This window comes from Brienomyrus brachyistius, chromosome 21 (genome assembly GCF_023856365.1).
Source record: "Brienomyrus brachyistius isolate T26 chromosome 21, BBRACH_0.4, whole genome shotgun sequence".
Lineage (NCBI taxonomy): Eukaryota > Metazoa > Chordata > Actinopteri > Osteoglossiformes > Mormyridae > Brienomyrus > Brienomyrus brachyistius.
Genome location: NC_064553.1, coordinates 12,114,285 through 12,126,580, shown reverse-complemented (window position 1 = coordinate 12,126,580; position 12,296 = coordinate 12,114,285). Strand labels below are relative to the sequence as shown.

Sequence of the window (12,296 nt, the reverse complement as noted above, 5' to 3'; positions counted from 1 at the left end):
TGCTGCTACTCATGCCTGTCACAGCAGATATCTTCTCACTCAAGCAAGCCCATGAATATTTCAGGAGCCACTTTTGTCTCCTAGGCCTGCAGCCCATCTCCACCTCCTCTGCAGAACAGCCTGACAGTAACCCCCCACCCTCAGGTAAAACGATCAGACAGGAGGAAACAAAACAGGATGACAAACTGGAGTTTTTTTCCAGGCCTTCTCCGGTGTGATGATGATAAACACCAATCTGCATGTAGAAAAAAGAACAGCCGTCTGCGCGGTGAGTATGGAAGCTGATTTTTAATTATTTCGCAGAAGCAGTTCACTTAAATGAATGTGTTGAATGTGTTTGATATACTTATGAGTTCTTTCGTGTATTCATACTGTGTATCTGATTATGATTTGCTAAAACAAAAGCATTCCTACAATGGGCAAAACGTGCAAAATCTGAATGGAGCAGGGTGCCAATGCACTGGTGTTATCCTTCTGCATTGAGCTCCCAGCACGATATCCTTCAGCCTGCTTATATTGTCTTCTCACAATACAATGAAATTCTTACTTTCTTACTTCCTGCAGACCATGCTGCCAAATAAATACAAGACAATAAATACAGAAGCAGACAATTAAAAAACAAGGATAAATAACACCCTAGAAACATTAACAGTTACATAAACATTAACCCTTTGTACAACGACTATTACATTTACTGAAGGCCCACTTTTTGTTTTGCCATTATCTTGAGTTAATAAGTAATAATACAGGCCAAAAAAACTATAATTTCTTGTCTTCCTCGAGTAGGTCGTTGAACATAACGTAAAGATTTTGTAACTGCATTGTATGTTTGCGTGTCTGAAATGTACTGCAGTCATGGGTTTGAACAGAGGAAGCTTATCACCTCTGACGTGGGCCGACACTGCCATCGTGCGGTGGTAAAAAATCGCGACACCGATGAAAATTATACAAGACAAGGGGCTTGCGATTGCCTTCAGTTTTAATTGACCCAATTAAAACTAACTTCCCACTGATTTGTGGTTTGTAGGCTTACACAGGGTGGGATCATTTAATAATCTGCCAGTTACGATCCAGGCGTTCATTTTGGCCGCAGCCGTTGTTTCACATGATACCGGCATTCCGCTAATGGAAGGTATACTTGTTACACTCATGTCGCCGGCGATTTAATTAAAACCGGAAATGGCGGCCTCGATGTATCCTCCATCAGACAGTTAATCTCATCTCGCCTTACACTTTTGTCATGGTTCAGTAATCTATTTGTTTAGTGACTCTATTTTCTTGCCTACCGCAATCACCAGTTCATGTTCACGTTCCTAGTCCTGTTTTATAATCCGTCTGTTTGGTCTTCATTCCAGTCCTGTCGACCTAGTTTTACTTGCCCGACTCCACCAATCATGGCAACTTACACCCTCCTAATGCAGGCGTCTCTCCGGAACCTCCCGCCCAGTCAGTAGCCCCAAATGCCGGTCGTTACCGCTTAACGGCGGCAGAAAATCTGCCAGTCTGAGTGGAAGGCCCGATTCTGAGTGTTTTGTTCACGGTCTTGCAAAAAGGAGAACCTGCTTTCGGAGTTTCCTTTTTGCCAATAGCCTACTACATACTATGGCAGAAATTAAAATGATTAATGCATGTCTGTTTTGATATATGTGAATGTTTTGTGTAGAATTTTCGTTGATTGTGCTTTTATGCGTGTATTACGTTTTAAAGAGTTGGTAAGTTTAGAATTAAGGTATATTTAAATTTGAATAAAATAGGTTATTTCAGTGACTAATTTGTGGAATGTGGTAACCCAAGTATTCGAATATTAGGCAGTATTTGAGTTGCTGGCCAATCCTTTGCAAGGGTGGTCCTCTGGAGGCCGGCACTCAAATCACATGTTAAGGAGAACTGGATAAGGCAGGCTGCCATGGCTGTAGCTTGGGTGTCCTGGAATTTGGTTTATCTTTATTCATGCCCTGGAGGTGGATTTGTGGCATATACACACCAAACTTTACAAAACACCCCTCTGTAGGATAATGCATATAAACACGAAGACTGCCCCCCCCCCCAATTTATGATTGGGATCAATAAGGTATATTTATTTTTTAAGGGGGGGGGTAACTTAAGCCAAACATGAAAGCTATCCAATAGGAACAGAGCTAAGTGACATTTCTGTTGGATAAAACTTAAGCCAGATGTAAGAAATTTGGCCAGCAGAAATGCTGCTTTGTGCCATGCCCGCCAGCTGGCCCAGTCATGCTCAAACTACATGACCCCATTACTTTTTGTTTGCCATTGTATGTGAGAGAGTTTCTGGTGGCTCAGGTTCAGGATGATTTACATCTCTGATATATTATGAGCCAATAGAGGCAGTTAAATGGACTCAATAAAGATAATTAGAGGAAACAGGAACAAAACTGGAGCAAAAACCCTCAAAGTGGCCTCTTCACTGAACTGATTGTCATTTTGTACACGTTTTTAGTTGGACGTTACCCTGTCCTGTAGACATTGCAGCCAAGCCTGTCAGTGATTGTTATTTCGCTACTCTGCCATCACAGTAGCGGCAGATGTTTGTGTACACGGACTAACCAGAGGTAGTGTCATAACAGGACAATAGCCCACAGTTCTGCTGGGTGGGAAATTTCAGCATCCTCTCCCTCTCCTCGTGAGAGTCCTTCAGGTTATAGGTAGTATTGTAATTTGAAGGTACTCTTTACTTCTAAAAGTCAAGGCCGAAGCTGTCAGTAGTTTAAAGTGAGCTGGACGTATTGATCACAGTGATTCTCCAGCATCTAGTCCAAATATACTGCATCTGCTAAGGGTGACGTAGTGGTCTGGTCAGCATCTGGCATGTACAGGACCCTCTTGTAATATACTTCAAGCAGGTAAGCATTTCCAATCCAGTATAAGAAGCAGCCCCTACTCTCACTCTTGATACTCTGAAGAAGATCCATAATCACCAAAAATAGTACATGACACAACAGAGAGGCACAACACACAGTCAGCACTCCACATAGGTAGCCCAGACTGCGGCGCAGTCTACATCATTATTAGTGGTCCCTTTTACAAAGATAAAGATAACATCCATTTTTACTGATGACCAGGATTCTGTTTCTCAGTATGTGGAGCAGGAATGGCGGGGGGATGTGCACAAAGCCAAAATATTTTAACTTATGAGAATTCCGGGTTATCAGATTTGTGTGCGTAATGCATACAACATCAATCTTATTGTATTCCGATCTGCAATAGTGGCCTCGCGAGAAATATCACTTCGTTGCTCACCGTCTATGTGGAATAATCAACCTTTCAGTTGGTGCTGCCGTAAGACAAGCTAAAAGAAATGCAAAATACATGTATGGTTGGAGACAATCTCTTGTAGGGATTTTGTATCATACACACGTGACGAAAAAAGTGACCTTTTAGTTCAAAAAGACATGCATGCAGCTACACATAATACTCGCACTTATCAAGTAATTAGCGATCTATTTTGCACTTGCTGAGAAAGCGATCATATACTCGTTGATTGTCTTGCCCCTACATTGCTTCAGATTTACATTGACTCTCGAGCATTCTATTCAACTGAGTCATATTGCACCACTCACTCGCTTCGGTTATTGATGTTATGTTGTTCTGTATAAAATACAGTAAAAGAATTTCGGTATGTAAAACTATTCGGGCACAGTCCGTTTGTTAAAGGTTTAAATAAGCTTCAATAACAAACCTTTATTGACTTGAAAAGTCAATTCGATGAGGGAATGTAAATTAGAGCACCAGGTCAGGATGTTGGAGTTTACTGGCTGAGCATTATGGTTCTTAGGGAACAGCATGTGTCTGCTCCTGTGGAATGATTAGAAAGGGATCCCTTTGAAAATCCTTCTTTTGTGGCCCGCTTTGTGCGAAGATACATCCCTCATTCCGTCAACTTCACTTTTCACTTTAACGTATTGACAGCTCTCGTTCTCCACAGCGGGCTCAAATGTGCAGGAAAAACGTCTGATTGTTTGACGATGAATAGAAGTGGGAATTCTGTTGCTCGGTGCTGGACTTGTATGGATTATATATATAACGCGACGGTGTGATGTAGTTACTCTAAAAATCCATAAATAAACACGGCCGCTTGGATGCCGCAAGAAAGAGTGGATGGCTGCTTGGGAGTGACGTCACGGCCATCAGCGTGAATGACGGCGCCCCGGACAAAGCGGTGGAGGCTCCGCCAGTGAATCGCAACACCAAGGTGGCTGAAATCCTTTTGCAATTCCAGTAAGAGGTATGGTGGAGTCGAAATCCCAGTTGCAGATCGTTTAGTGTAATTCTGATACGGAGCGTACCGGAGATCAGTCTGAGGTCGACAGCCTGAGTGCATGTTTTCCACACCGCCATGAGCGCAGTGCCGAATTACCGAGCACATTGCAGCAAGTAGACGGTCTGTCCGGGGGGGATGTTCGCTGCCAGATGTTTCGTTCATCGGACGTGCGTGCACCCTTGAACTTTCACGATTTAGTTAACTTGCTAATTCGTTCATTTGTGGACTTTGGCCAGTCACCTTCGCGCAGGCATTTGTTTTCTCTGAGTTGCGGATAAACGCGCTATGGTAAGGTTAGATCCTTCAGAACGAAAATATCTAGTATGTAAATGCTTCGCCTAGATTAAGGACGTGCTGCTAAGTTCGCCGTTGTGCATAGTTATGGGTGTTATTGCTTTGAAATAAACAGAATGTCCAGGTTAGTGTGCTCTTTAACGTTAGGAGATGTACTCCTATAAGTCCGACATTACAAAGTAACAGTTTGTATCTTTTTTCACAACATCTGTCAGCCGAAGTAACTATGAAGCGGCTTGTGTGAGAAATAAATTGCCCTTATTAAGTATATGGTCGCAACAGAATACCGTTTATAACTCAGAAACCTTTGCATTTCCTCGTTTGTTTGTTTCTGCCCTAGTAACGTAAGGGAGCCGTGGAGAGAAAGGTGTCTTCTAGTCACAGCTTGGAGGTTTTGTTGCAGTTGAACCGTTTCAAAAAGGCCTTGTATTCGTCGCTGGCATAATCGCAGTTTGTGTTTATGATGCTGGATGATGGACCCCCAGCCATAACCTATAAGCCTGTTGTCATGGCGTAAAGAGGTTGCCCACTGAGCCGCTGTGATTGGCCAGTCAGCGCTGTCAGAGCACCGGAGCCCGAGAACGCTGGATAGGGGGCAATTCCAGTCTGTGGGTGTTACTTAGGGGCACTGTGGTGGTAAATAGGGATGCGAGGTGGTATTGTATCAGGGGGGGAAAAAGTTTTAAAGGGTTTTGTCATACTTCTAATACATTCTATACAGTTTCTCCCATGACCTTGCTGCATGGCATTGGATGCTGAGTAAAGTATCAAATATAAAATAGATACAAAATATCTGCTTAGATTTATGTAGCATATCATTGGTAAATTGCAGCTTTTATTGGCCCTTAAATACAATCTACTTCTTAAAATTACAAGGATTGGAAATGTTGGCTTATCCACAGTTGATCTGGTATTCTTTGTTGTCTTACTGGTGCAGTGCTGTTGTGACATTCCTATTCTAAATACACAAGTTGTAAAGGTGTATAACTCTGCCAGAAAAGTAAACACAATTGTTAAAATGTATTAATGACAATAATGATGTTCTGGAGCTAGAATTGCATAGTATATTTGCATAATCATTAGATGTCAGGCACCCAGACCTGACATGAATGCAACGAGTGTGAAAACATGCGGCATTATGGGATATCAGTGCGTGCTGAAATTATACAACAATGCTGCGCCTTAAAATCTGAAATGTATGAATTTCACACATATTCCCCTCGTCGGTGTCATCTTCAGACCAGCTTGTTTAGTCATTCATTATGAATCGTAACATGTCTTTTAAAATGACAGATCAAATTGTCCCCATATAATGTGTATATAATACATCAGGGGAAAAAACATAGAAAAATGTATATGAATGTTATTATTGCACTGAGTATGAAATGAGTCTTGTTTGAATTTGGATGCTGTTTTACAGGACTGTCTGCCCCCATCTCATTTACCCAAAGCTCCTCCTCACAGAGCATGGCTCAGGACACAAATGAGACCCAAGTGCCCATGCTGTGCATTCTGGGATGTGGTTTCTATGGCAACCCACGCACCAATGGCATGTGCTCGGTCTGCTACAAGGAACACGTGCAGAAACAACAGGGAGGTGGCCATGCTGGCCCCCCCGGTGACAGGGGTGAGCTAAACGAGACTGGTACTTTTGGGGGGGGGGGGGATGCTACTGTCCTTGTGGATGACTAGCTAGTATGCAGTTAATTGAATTCTAGCTTATCGTAGTACCCTTGAGTAAGGCTCCCTGACTTTCAAGCACCAAATGTGAGAACACTGAGGTCTTGTGTAATCATTATCTGTGAAACCTGGTGTTTATCTAATTACTATAAACTCATTGAACTTCCTGAAGGCTTGTACATTCGTCTGAATTAGCCCCACCCATTGCATGTGTGCAGACCCTGCTGATCCTGTCGATGTTGAGTCCTCTGGGGATGCAGAGGTATCGCTGCAGGCCTTCGTTGAGCCCAGCACAGGTGAGGGAGCCCAGGCAGAGGAAAGCACAGCCAGGTATGGCTTCCGGTCCCTTCTTCCTGCTATAGTTTTTTTAAATCTCTCACAGCCATTAAACTAAAGTGATGTATTTGTGTGTGTGTGTGTGTATTGGGGGGGGGGGGGGTCTAGCTCTCCAGGGACCGTCGCCCAGCTGATGACAGCCATGAACATCTCTCAGGACAGTGGGACCGTTGACACGGATCAGGACGAAGATGAGGAAGAGGAAGATGAGGGTGAGGAGGGAACATCCAAACCCACAGGTGAGATTGATGTTCGGAAGGCGCCAGTTTTTCTCCGTATCCTGAGATACTCATGAACTGCTTGGTACTAATAATAATAATAATAATAATAATAATAATAATAATAATAATAATAATAACAAGCTTTGAAAGTTACAATGAGGCATCCATCTTGCAAATGCTTTCCCAGCACCGGGTCACGAGGGGGGGGTTGGATTCTTTCCCAGGAAGCACAGGGTACAATGCAGGGGACACCCTAGATGGTTTTGATCCATTTATATAGCAGGATATTTCCCTGAAGCAATTTGAGCCATTCAGTTTGAGTACCTTGCTAATGACTACATGAGCAGGACTGCATTTGGAGCCTGAGCACAGGCCTTCAGGTTACACGTCTGTCTTTAACCACCTGGGCAGAAGCTCTCTGGTGGGTTTACACAGAAAGTGCACTCTACACCCGAAAGCGGTGTGTGTGATTTATAAATCGAGAGACGAGCATTTGATGGGCATGTGTTTTGTCTTACGGCAGAAGCTTGTGGAGAGAGACTTTAATCAAAATGCTCTCTGTTTTGTGTGCGTGTGTGTGCATGTGACAGGGGAGGCCGATGAATCAACGCAAGCACCCCCCGGTGGAGATCAAATACCTGACAAGGGTAAAAAGACAAACCGCTGCTTTACCTGCCGTAAGAAAGTGGGCCTTACAGGTGAGCATCACTAAAGATGTGGTGAAATGAAAAGCAACCTTCGTCTAAGGCAGCATCCTCAACCCGGTCCTCGGGGTCCCCAAGACAGTCCACTTTTTTGCTCCCTCCCAGCTCCTAGTAGCGAGTAAAAATGTTGAATGTCTGGGAAGGAGCAAAAACATGGACTAAGGCGTTCAGAGCTCGATGCATTTTTTTCCTATTTGGAGAGTTCCTTCCAGAGGTGTTCCTAATTCTTTAAATACACATACTTCAACTTTGCGGGTATGTAATCTTAACCCTTGTTTGGGGAAACCTCTATTTCAGGATCCCATGTAAGCGGTTTACTGAGGGAACTGTAAAAATAGAACAGAATGCTAAAATAGACGCCGTTTAAAATACACAGCGTCAGAGAGTTTTCTAAAACCAGAACATGTCTCTGCGTACGGACGTCCCCCTCGGTGTCTGTTGGTGGGAAGATGGCACGGAAATGATGGGATCTTAAGGAGAAGGCAAGTGCTATCATCTAAAAGGTTTAAGTCGGTCAAGAAGCTGTAGCAGACTCTGCAGACCTGAGGATTTGTCTCAGTAGTAGAGTATTTGGAGGTTTCCCAACATGCCACAGGTCTCCGGTGTCCAATGCTTTGCTTGTACTCTCTACTGCAAGGACTTATGGGGGATGGTGGGAGGGGTCAAGCTTCTTTCTATAATTCAGATCAGTCTGCCCGCTTGCCCGCCTGCATGGCTGTTCTCTTGTCACCACCCCCCCCCCCCCCCCCCCGCCTCTTCCTCATCCCTTCTCCACACCCTCCTGAACCCCCACTGGTGTCTGTACTCCAGGCTTTGACTGCCGCTGCGGCCATCTCTTCTGCGCTGTCCACCGCTACTCGGACAAGCACGAGTGCCCTTTCGATTACCGGGGGGAGGCTGCGGCGCGTCTGCGCAAGGAGAACCCCATCGTGGTGGCGGAGAAGATCCAGAAGCTGTGAGCAACAGGCCTGATTCTCTTTGAACTGCTTCTTTAAGATTGAGATTATGGTGGATTTTATTGATCCCAGTAGGTAATTCTGGATCCTGCTGCCGTTTGTAACCAGGATTTCCCACTGGGACCAATAAAATCCATCTTAATCTTAATCTTAAATTAGTAATGAAATGTGGCTTAAGCCACTTGCTACAGTGACTTTTTTTGTATTTTTCCTCCCTTTTTTGGTGAAAGGACGACTAAAACGGCATTACCTCCCCCACCACAACCATTACTACCCACAAAAACTCTCTTAGCTTCAATGCTTTTCTTTCTAATTGTACTCTCATAGATTGAGTTACAAGGTCTCCTGTGTTAACATTGTTTTGAGAGGGAGAGAACTACAGGGTCGGAATATCATCTATTTCTGGAGCCTCTTTGTTTTAACATGTTTTATATGCCACTGGTTTAACATAAATGGACAAAAAAACACCATTTACCATGTGCAGTCAGTCAAGTCTGCCTGTTCTGGAAGCACCTTCTTAATCCTTCGCTCCCTGACAATTGGTCCGACATATGCAAACAAACACAATTATAGTTTTTCAGGATGTATTACATTTTCAGTTTCTGAGCGCATGTGCAGAGTTGTAGAGCAGAGGGTGACTGATATGTACTTTTCCTGGATGGGTGTTTGGTGACCATATTGCAGTCTGCTTTGTGTGTGAGAGTGTGTGTGTGTGTTTGTGTGTGTGTGTGTGTGTTTGTGTGATTGCTTTCTATTTATTTTATGGTTTTAAACGTTGGTTTAAAAAGTGGGTTCACAATGGACAGAAAGATGCATGTGTGAGCAAGCTATTAAATAGGTTACTCTTTTGAATGTTGAATTGTATTTCTGCATTTTCTTCAAGTATGTAACCAGCTTTAGAGAGGGACACACAGGCAACTAGAGTTTAGTTCCATCGGGAAGCAAAGCACAACTATCAAGTTGTTCCAAGTTATAAAGTATCTGTTACGTGGCACAAATACACAGCTTAAATAAAAATTACACTGCTGTACTATCAAAAGAGCAGTTCATCTATCTTTGTTTTGCTAAGCGGCATCAAGTGGATATAGCTAGAGATATTTTTTCTGTTCAGTTGGAATATTAAATTAAAAATATATTGTTGCAACTATGAGGAGAAAAATAGGTTTCCTTATGCTACAGAGCAGAATTGTGGTTTGCCTAGTTAACCTTTTTTCAGAAGCACTATTTGAAAGCCACTGGCAGGTCACAAGCTAGTGTTTGATTTGCATGAAATGAATGACTTCATGGGTCATATTTAGCAGGGTGTTGTTGACGCTAACATGTCATGGAACTCTATGGCTGTGACAGATTTGGAGCACTCACGGGAGTTTTTACTTGCACAAAAATGTTCTGAGGGTAGAAGGAAAAAAATATTGGTTCAGAGAAATAACCAATCAGATTGTGAAGGAGGTGGGTCCAAGCAACTGGAGGAGGCGGGAACAACCAATCATATGTCTTGAACCCACCTTCTCTACAATCTGTTTGGTTATCTCTCTTATTAGTCTTTTCTCATTCTGCCCTCAGAACATTTTTGTGTAAGCAAAACTCCAGTGAGCATTTGGAACCGAAATAACCTATGTAATTTCATTGAGGATTCTTATTTGTAGGCTTGCAGCCAAGTAAGTGGAAAGTCTATAAATGTGTTATAGCACTACTGGACTGGGATAAGCCTAGTACAATGGAGCAATTGCAAATGGTGTTTTGTTGGGCTTGGTCCTGTGTGCGAGGAACTTGCCGGCGATAGCGGCCTTCAGCTAATGGATCACATGGCCTGTCAGCTTGTAGGTGTGCGGTGCACCTCTTCAGCCACGCTGCCAGTCACTCTCTAACTTCTGAGTTTTTTGCTTTTCCAGCTGGGAAGTTCCTTAGCTGGAGGCTAGCCTTTTATTTTCCTGACACTGTAACACAAGTCGATGCTCAAGCTTGGTTTGATTTGATTACCTTGTTTGTTTGCGTGTGTGTTTGTTTGCTTGTTTGATGATTCAGTTTGTTAGTTTGTTAGTTTGTTAGTTTGTTAGTTTGTTAGTTTGTTTGTTTGTTTGTTTGTTTGTTGCTAACAGCATTTTGTAAGCAATGTAACCACCTGGCGCGTATACAATGGTAAGTGGCTAGGGCATACTGTGCACAGTTTGCTGGTGCGTTTGGCCAATTCTGGAATAATAATACTGAATTATGTCTTGGTGCAATTAATGGGAAATGAAGATGGTGAGTTAAGTGACTGGTGTGGATTTCCTATTGAAGATGGAGAAAAGGTGAACATTGAAAGGGTCTGCTCTTAATTTCGGCTGCGTCCCTGTTAATATGGTGATGACTTGCCAGTTGCATACAGTAGATGAATTTGTTAAAATGTGTGCCAAATTCCTACTCGAGTTGGCGTTCTCGTCGTTAAATTCATAACGCTCTGTATGTATCTATTATCAGCCACACTTGTTGAGTGTGCGTTTACCTCAGACCACCTGCGTAACATAACAGTTTATTCTAGGTAGCTAACAGGCATAACCCTGGATCTTCTACCACACTCTTTCATTTTGCCTCAGCTCCATTTTAAACCCTAAACCTGGTCAAACCGAGATTTAAAACTTAATAATGAGTCCACAGGAAGGAAGCAGGTTGTGTGATGGTTTGATGGTTAATCCAATCATAACCACAAATTCTCTGGTGTAGAAGTGTCACTATTAGAGGACCTTATTGCTTGCATAAATCAAGAAAAATATAGAATGAGATTTATTTATTTGTCTTTTGGGAAGGGGGGCACGGTGTGATGATATTGCCCCCCCCCCCCCCATCCCCCCTGTGTATCTGTGACCTTTGCGTGGTTCCTTTTATACTGTTCCACGTTCTAGCATCTGGATAAAAAGGTCAGATGGGTTCAGATAACAGCACCACAGTAGTGGTTAGCCAGAATAAGAACAGTGAGAAGCATATGTATCCCCAGGGAACTGCCCGTGAAGACTGGTGGAAGTCCAAAGGGAGGAAGCAGTCGCCGTTGGGGATGAGCGCACAACGTCACGTGCGTGTCTGCCAGACTGCACTTTTCTTGCTGCCACATCAGCAGCCAATCTCATATTTCAAAGGTTTGCCTCACCAAGCTGTGCCTTGCGGTTAACCCTACCCTTTTCTCCGCAGCAGTGCTTTTGAAAGAAAGAGGGTGGGGTGGAACATACTTGAAATTCACTTTGGATACTTTTCCGGTGAACCTTTTTTTTTTTCTTCCTTTCATTGTACAGTTTACAAGGGACAGAGATACATCTACAGTTGTCATTGTGCCAAGCTAATGACAATTTTTAAGATTTAGATATTAATTTAAACACAGTACGGAGGTACCACCCTAGTCTGTTTTCCAGCCTCTGTGTTTTTTTCCCCCAGATATACCTCTCTGTGATGCTTAGGACTTAAGGCATACGAATGGCAATAAATAAAAGTATTTACCATAAATCTGAATATGGGTACTTTAAGTTGCTTTGACAGCCGCCCCCTCTAACATTTACCACCTTTTTAAGTTCTGTGCTGAGGCTTTCAGACCAGGAAATCTCCTCTCAGCAGAGGAATGTCACTCTTCCTTTTCCTCTCGCCGTTCTCTTACGGCCAGGCTCCGCCGTCTGGCACAGGGGCGGTCCGGAGCGAGTGTGACGTAATAGCTCTGTGCGCAAACGCCTCAAATGCTTAATAAAATGATTTTGAACTCCATATGTACCATGCGCGTCTTGTTTTCTCTATCCCAAAGCCATTCACATGCAATGAAGACAAATAAGTGTAATTTCTTAGAACATAACTTTTCATATTC

At 43.2% G+C, this 12,296-nt stretch overlaps 1 protein-coding gene across 4 annotated transcripts; it reads left to right on the top strand.

Moving 5' to 3' along the window:
• Window positions 1-4,093: 4,093 nt before the first annotated feature.
• On the top strand, window positions 4,094-12,201 carry LOC125716565 (AN1-type zinc finger protein 5-like). Of its 4 annotated transcripts, none has more exons than XM_048989018.1 (7): window positions 4,094-4,246; window positions 5,997-6,203; window positions 6,475-6,586; window positions 6,701-6,831; window positions 7,404-7,511; window positions 8,328-8,472; window positions 11,448-12,201. In XM_048989018.1, the coding sequence occupies exons 2-7, from the start codon at window positions 6,044-6,046 to the stop codon at window positions 11,506-11,508; spliced, it is 717 nt and encodes a 238-aa protein (XP_048844975.1). In that variant the 5' UTR covers window positions 4,094-4,246; window positions 5,997-6,043; the 3' UTR covers window positions 11,509-12,201. The 4 variants fall into 4 exon arrangements, with proteins under 4 accessions (XP_048844975.1, XP_048844978.1, XP_048844976.1 ...); XM_048989019.1 differs by lacking the exon at window positions 4,094-4,246 and adding an exon at window positions 4,338-4,449; XM_048989020.1 differs by lacking the exon at window positions 4,094-4,246 and adding an exon at window positions 4,484-4,570.
• The last annotated feature ends 95 nt before the right edge of the window (window positions 12,202-12,296 follow it).

Excerpts from the sequence above, each read along its gene's own strand:
- LOC125716565 (XM_048989018.1), top strand. The coding sequence starts at position 6,044 with ATGGCTCAGGACACAAATGAGACCCAAGTGCCCATGCTGTGCATTCTG. Across the intron at positions 6,204-6,474 it reads TGGCCCCCCCGGTGACAGGG|ACCCTGCTGATCCTGTCGAT; the intron begins GTGAGCTAAACG and ends GCATGTGTGCAG. Across the intron at positions 7,512-8,327 it reads TAAGAAAGTGGGCCTTACAG|GCTTTGACTGCCGCTGCGGC; the intron begins GTGAGCATCACT and ends TCTGTACTCCAG.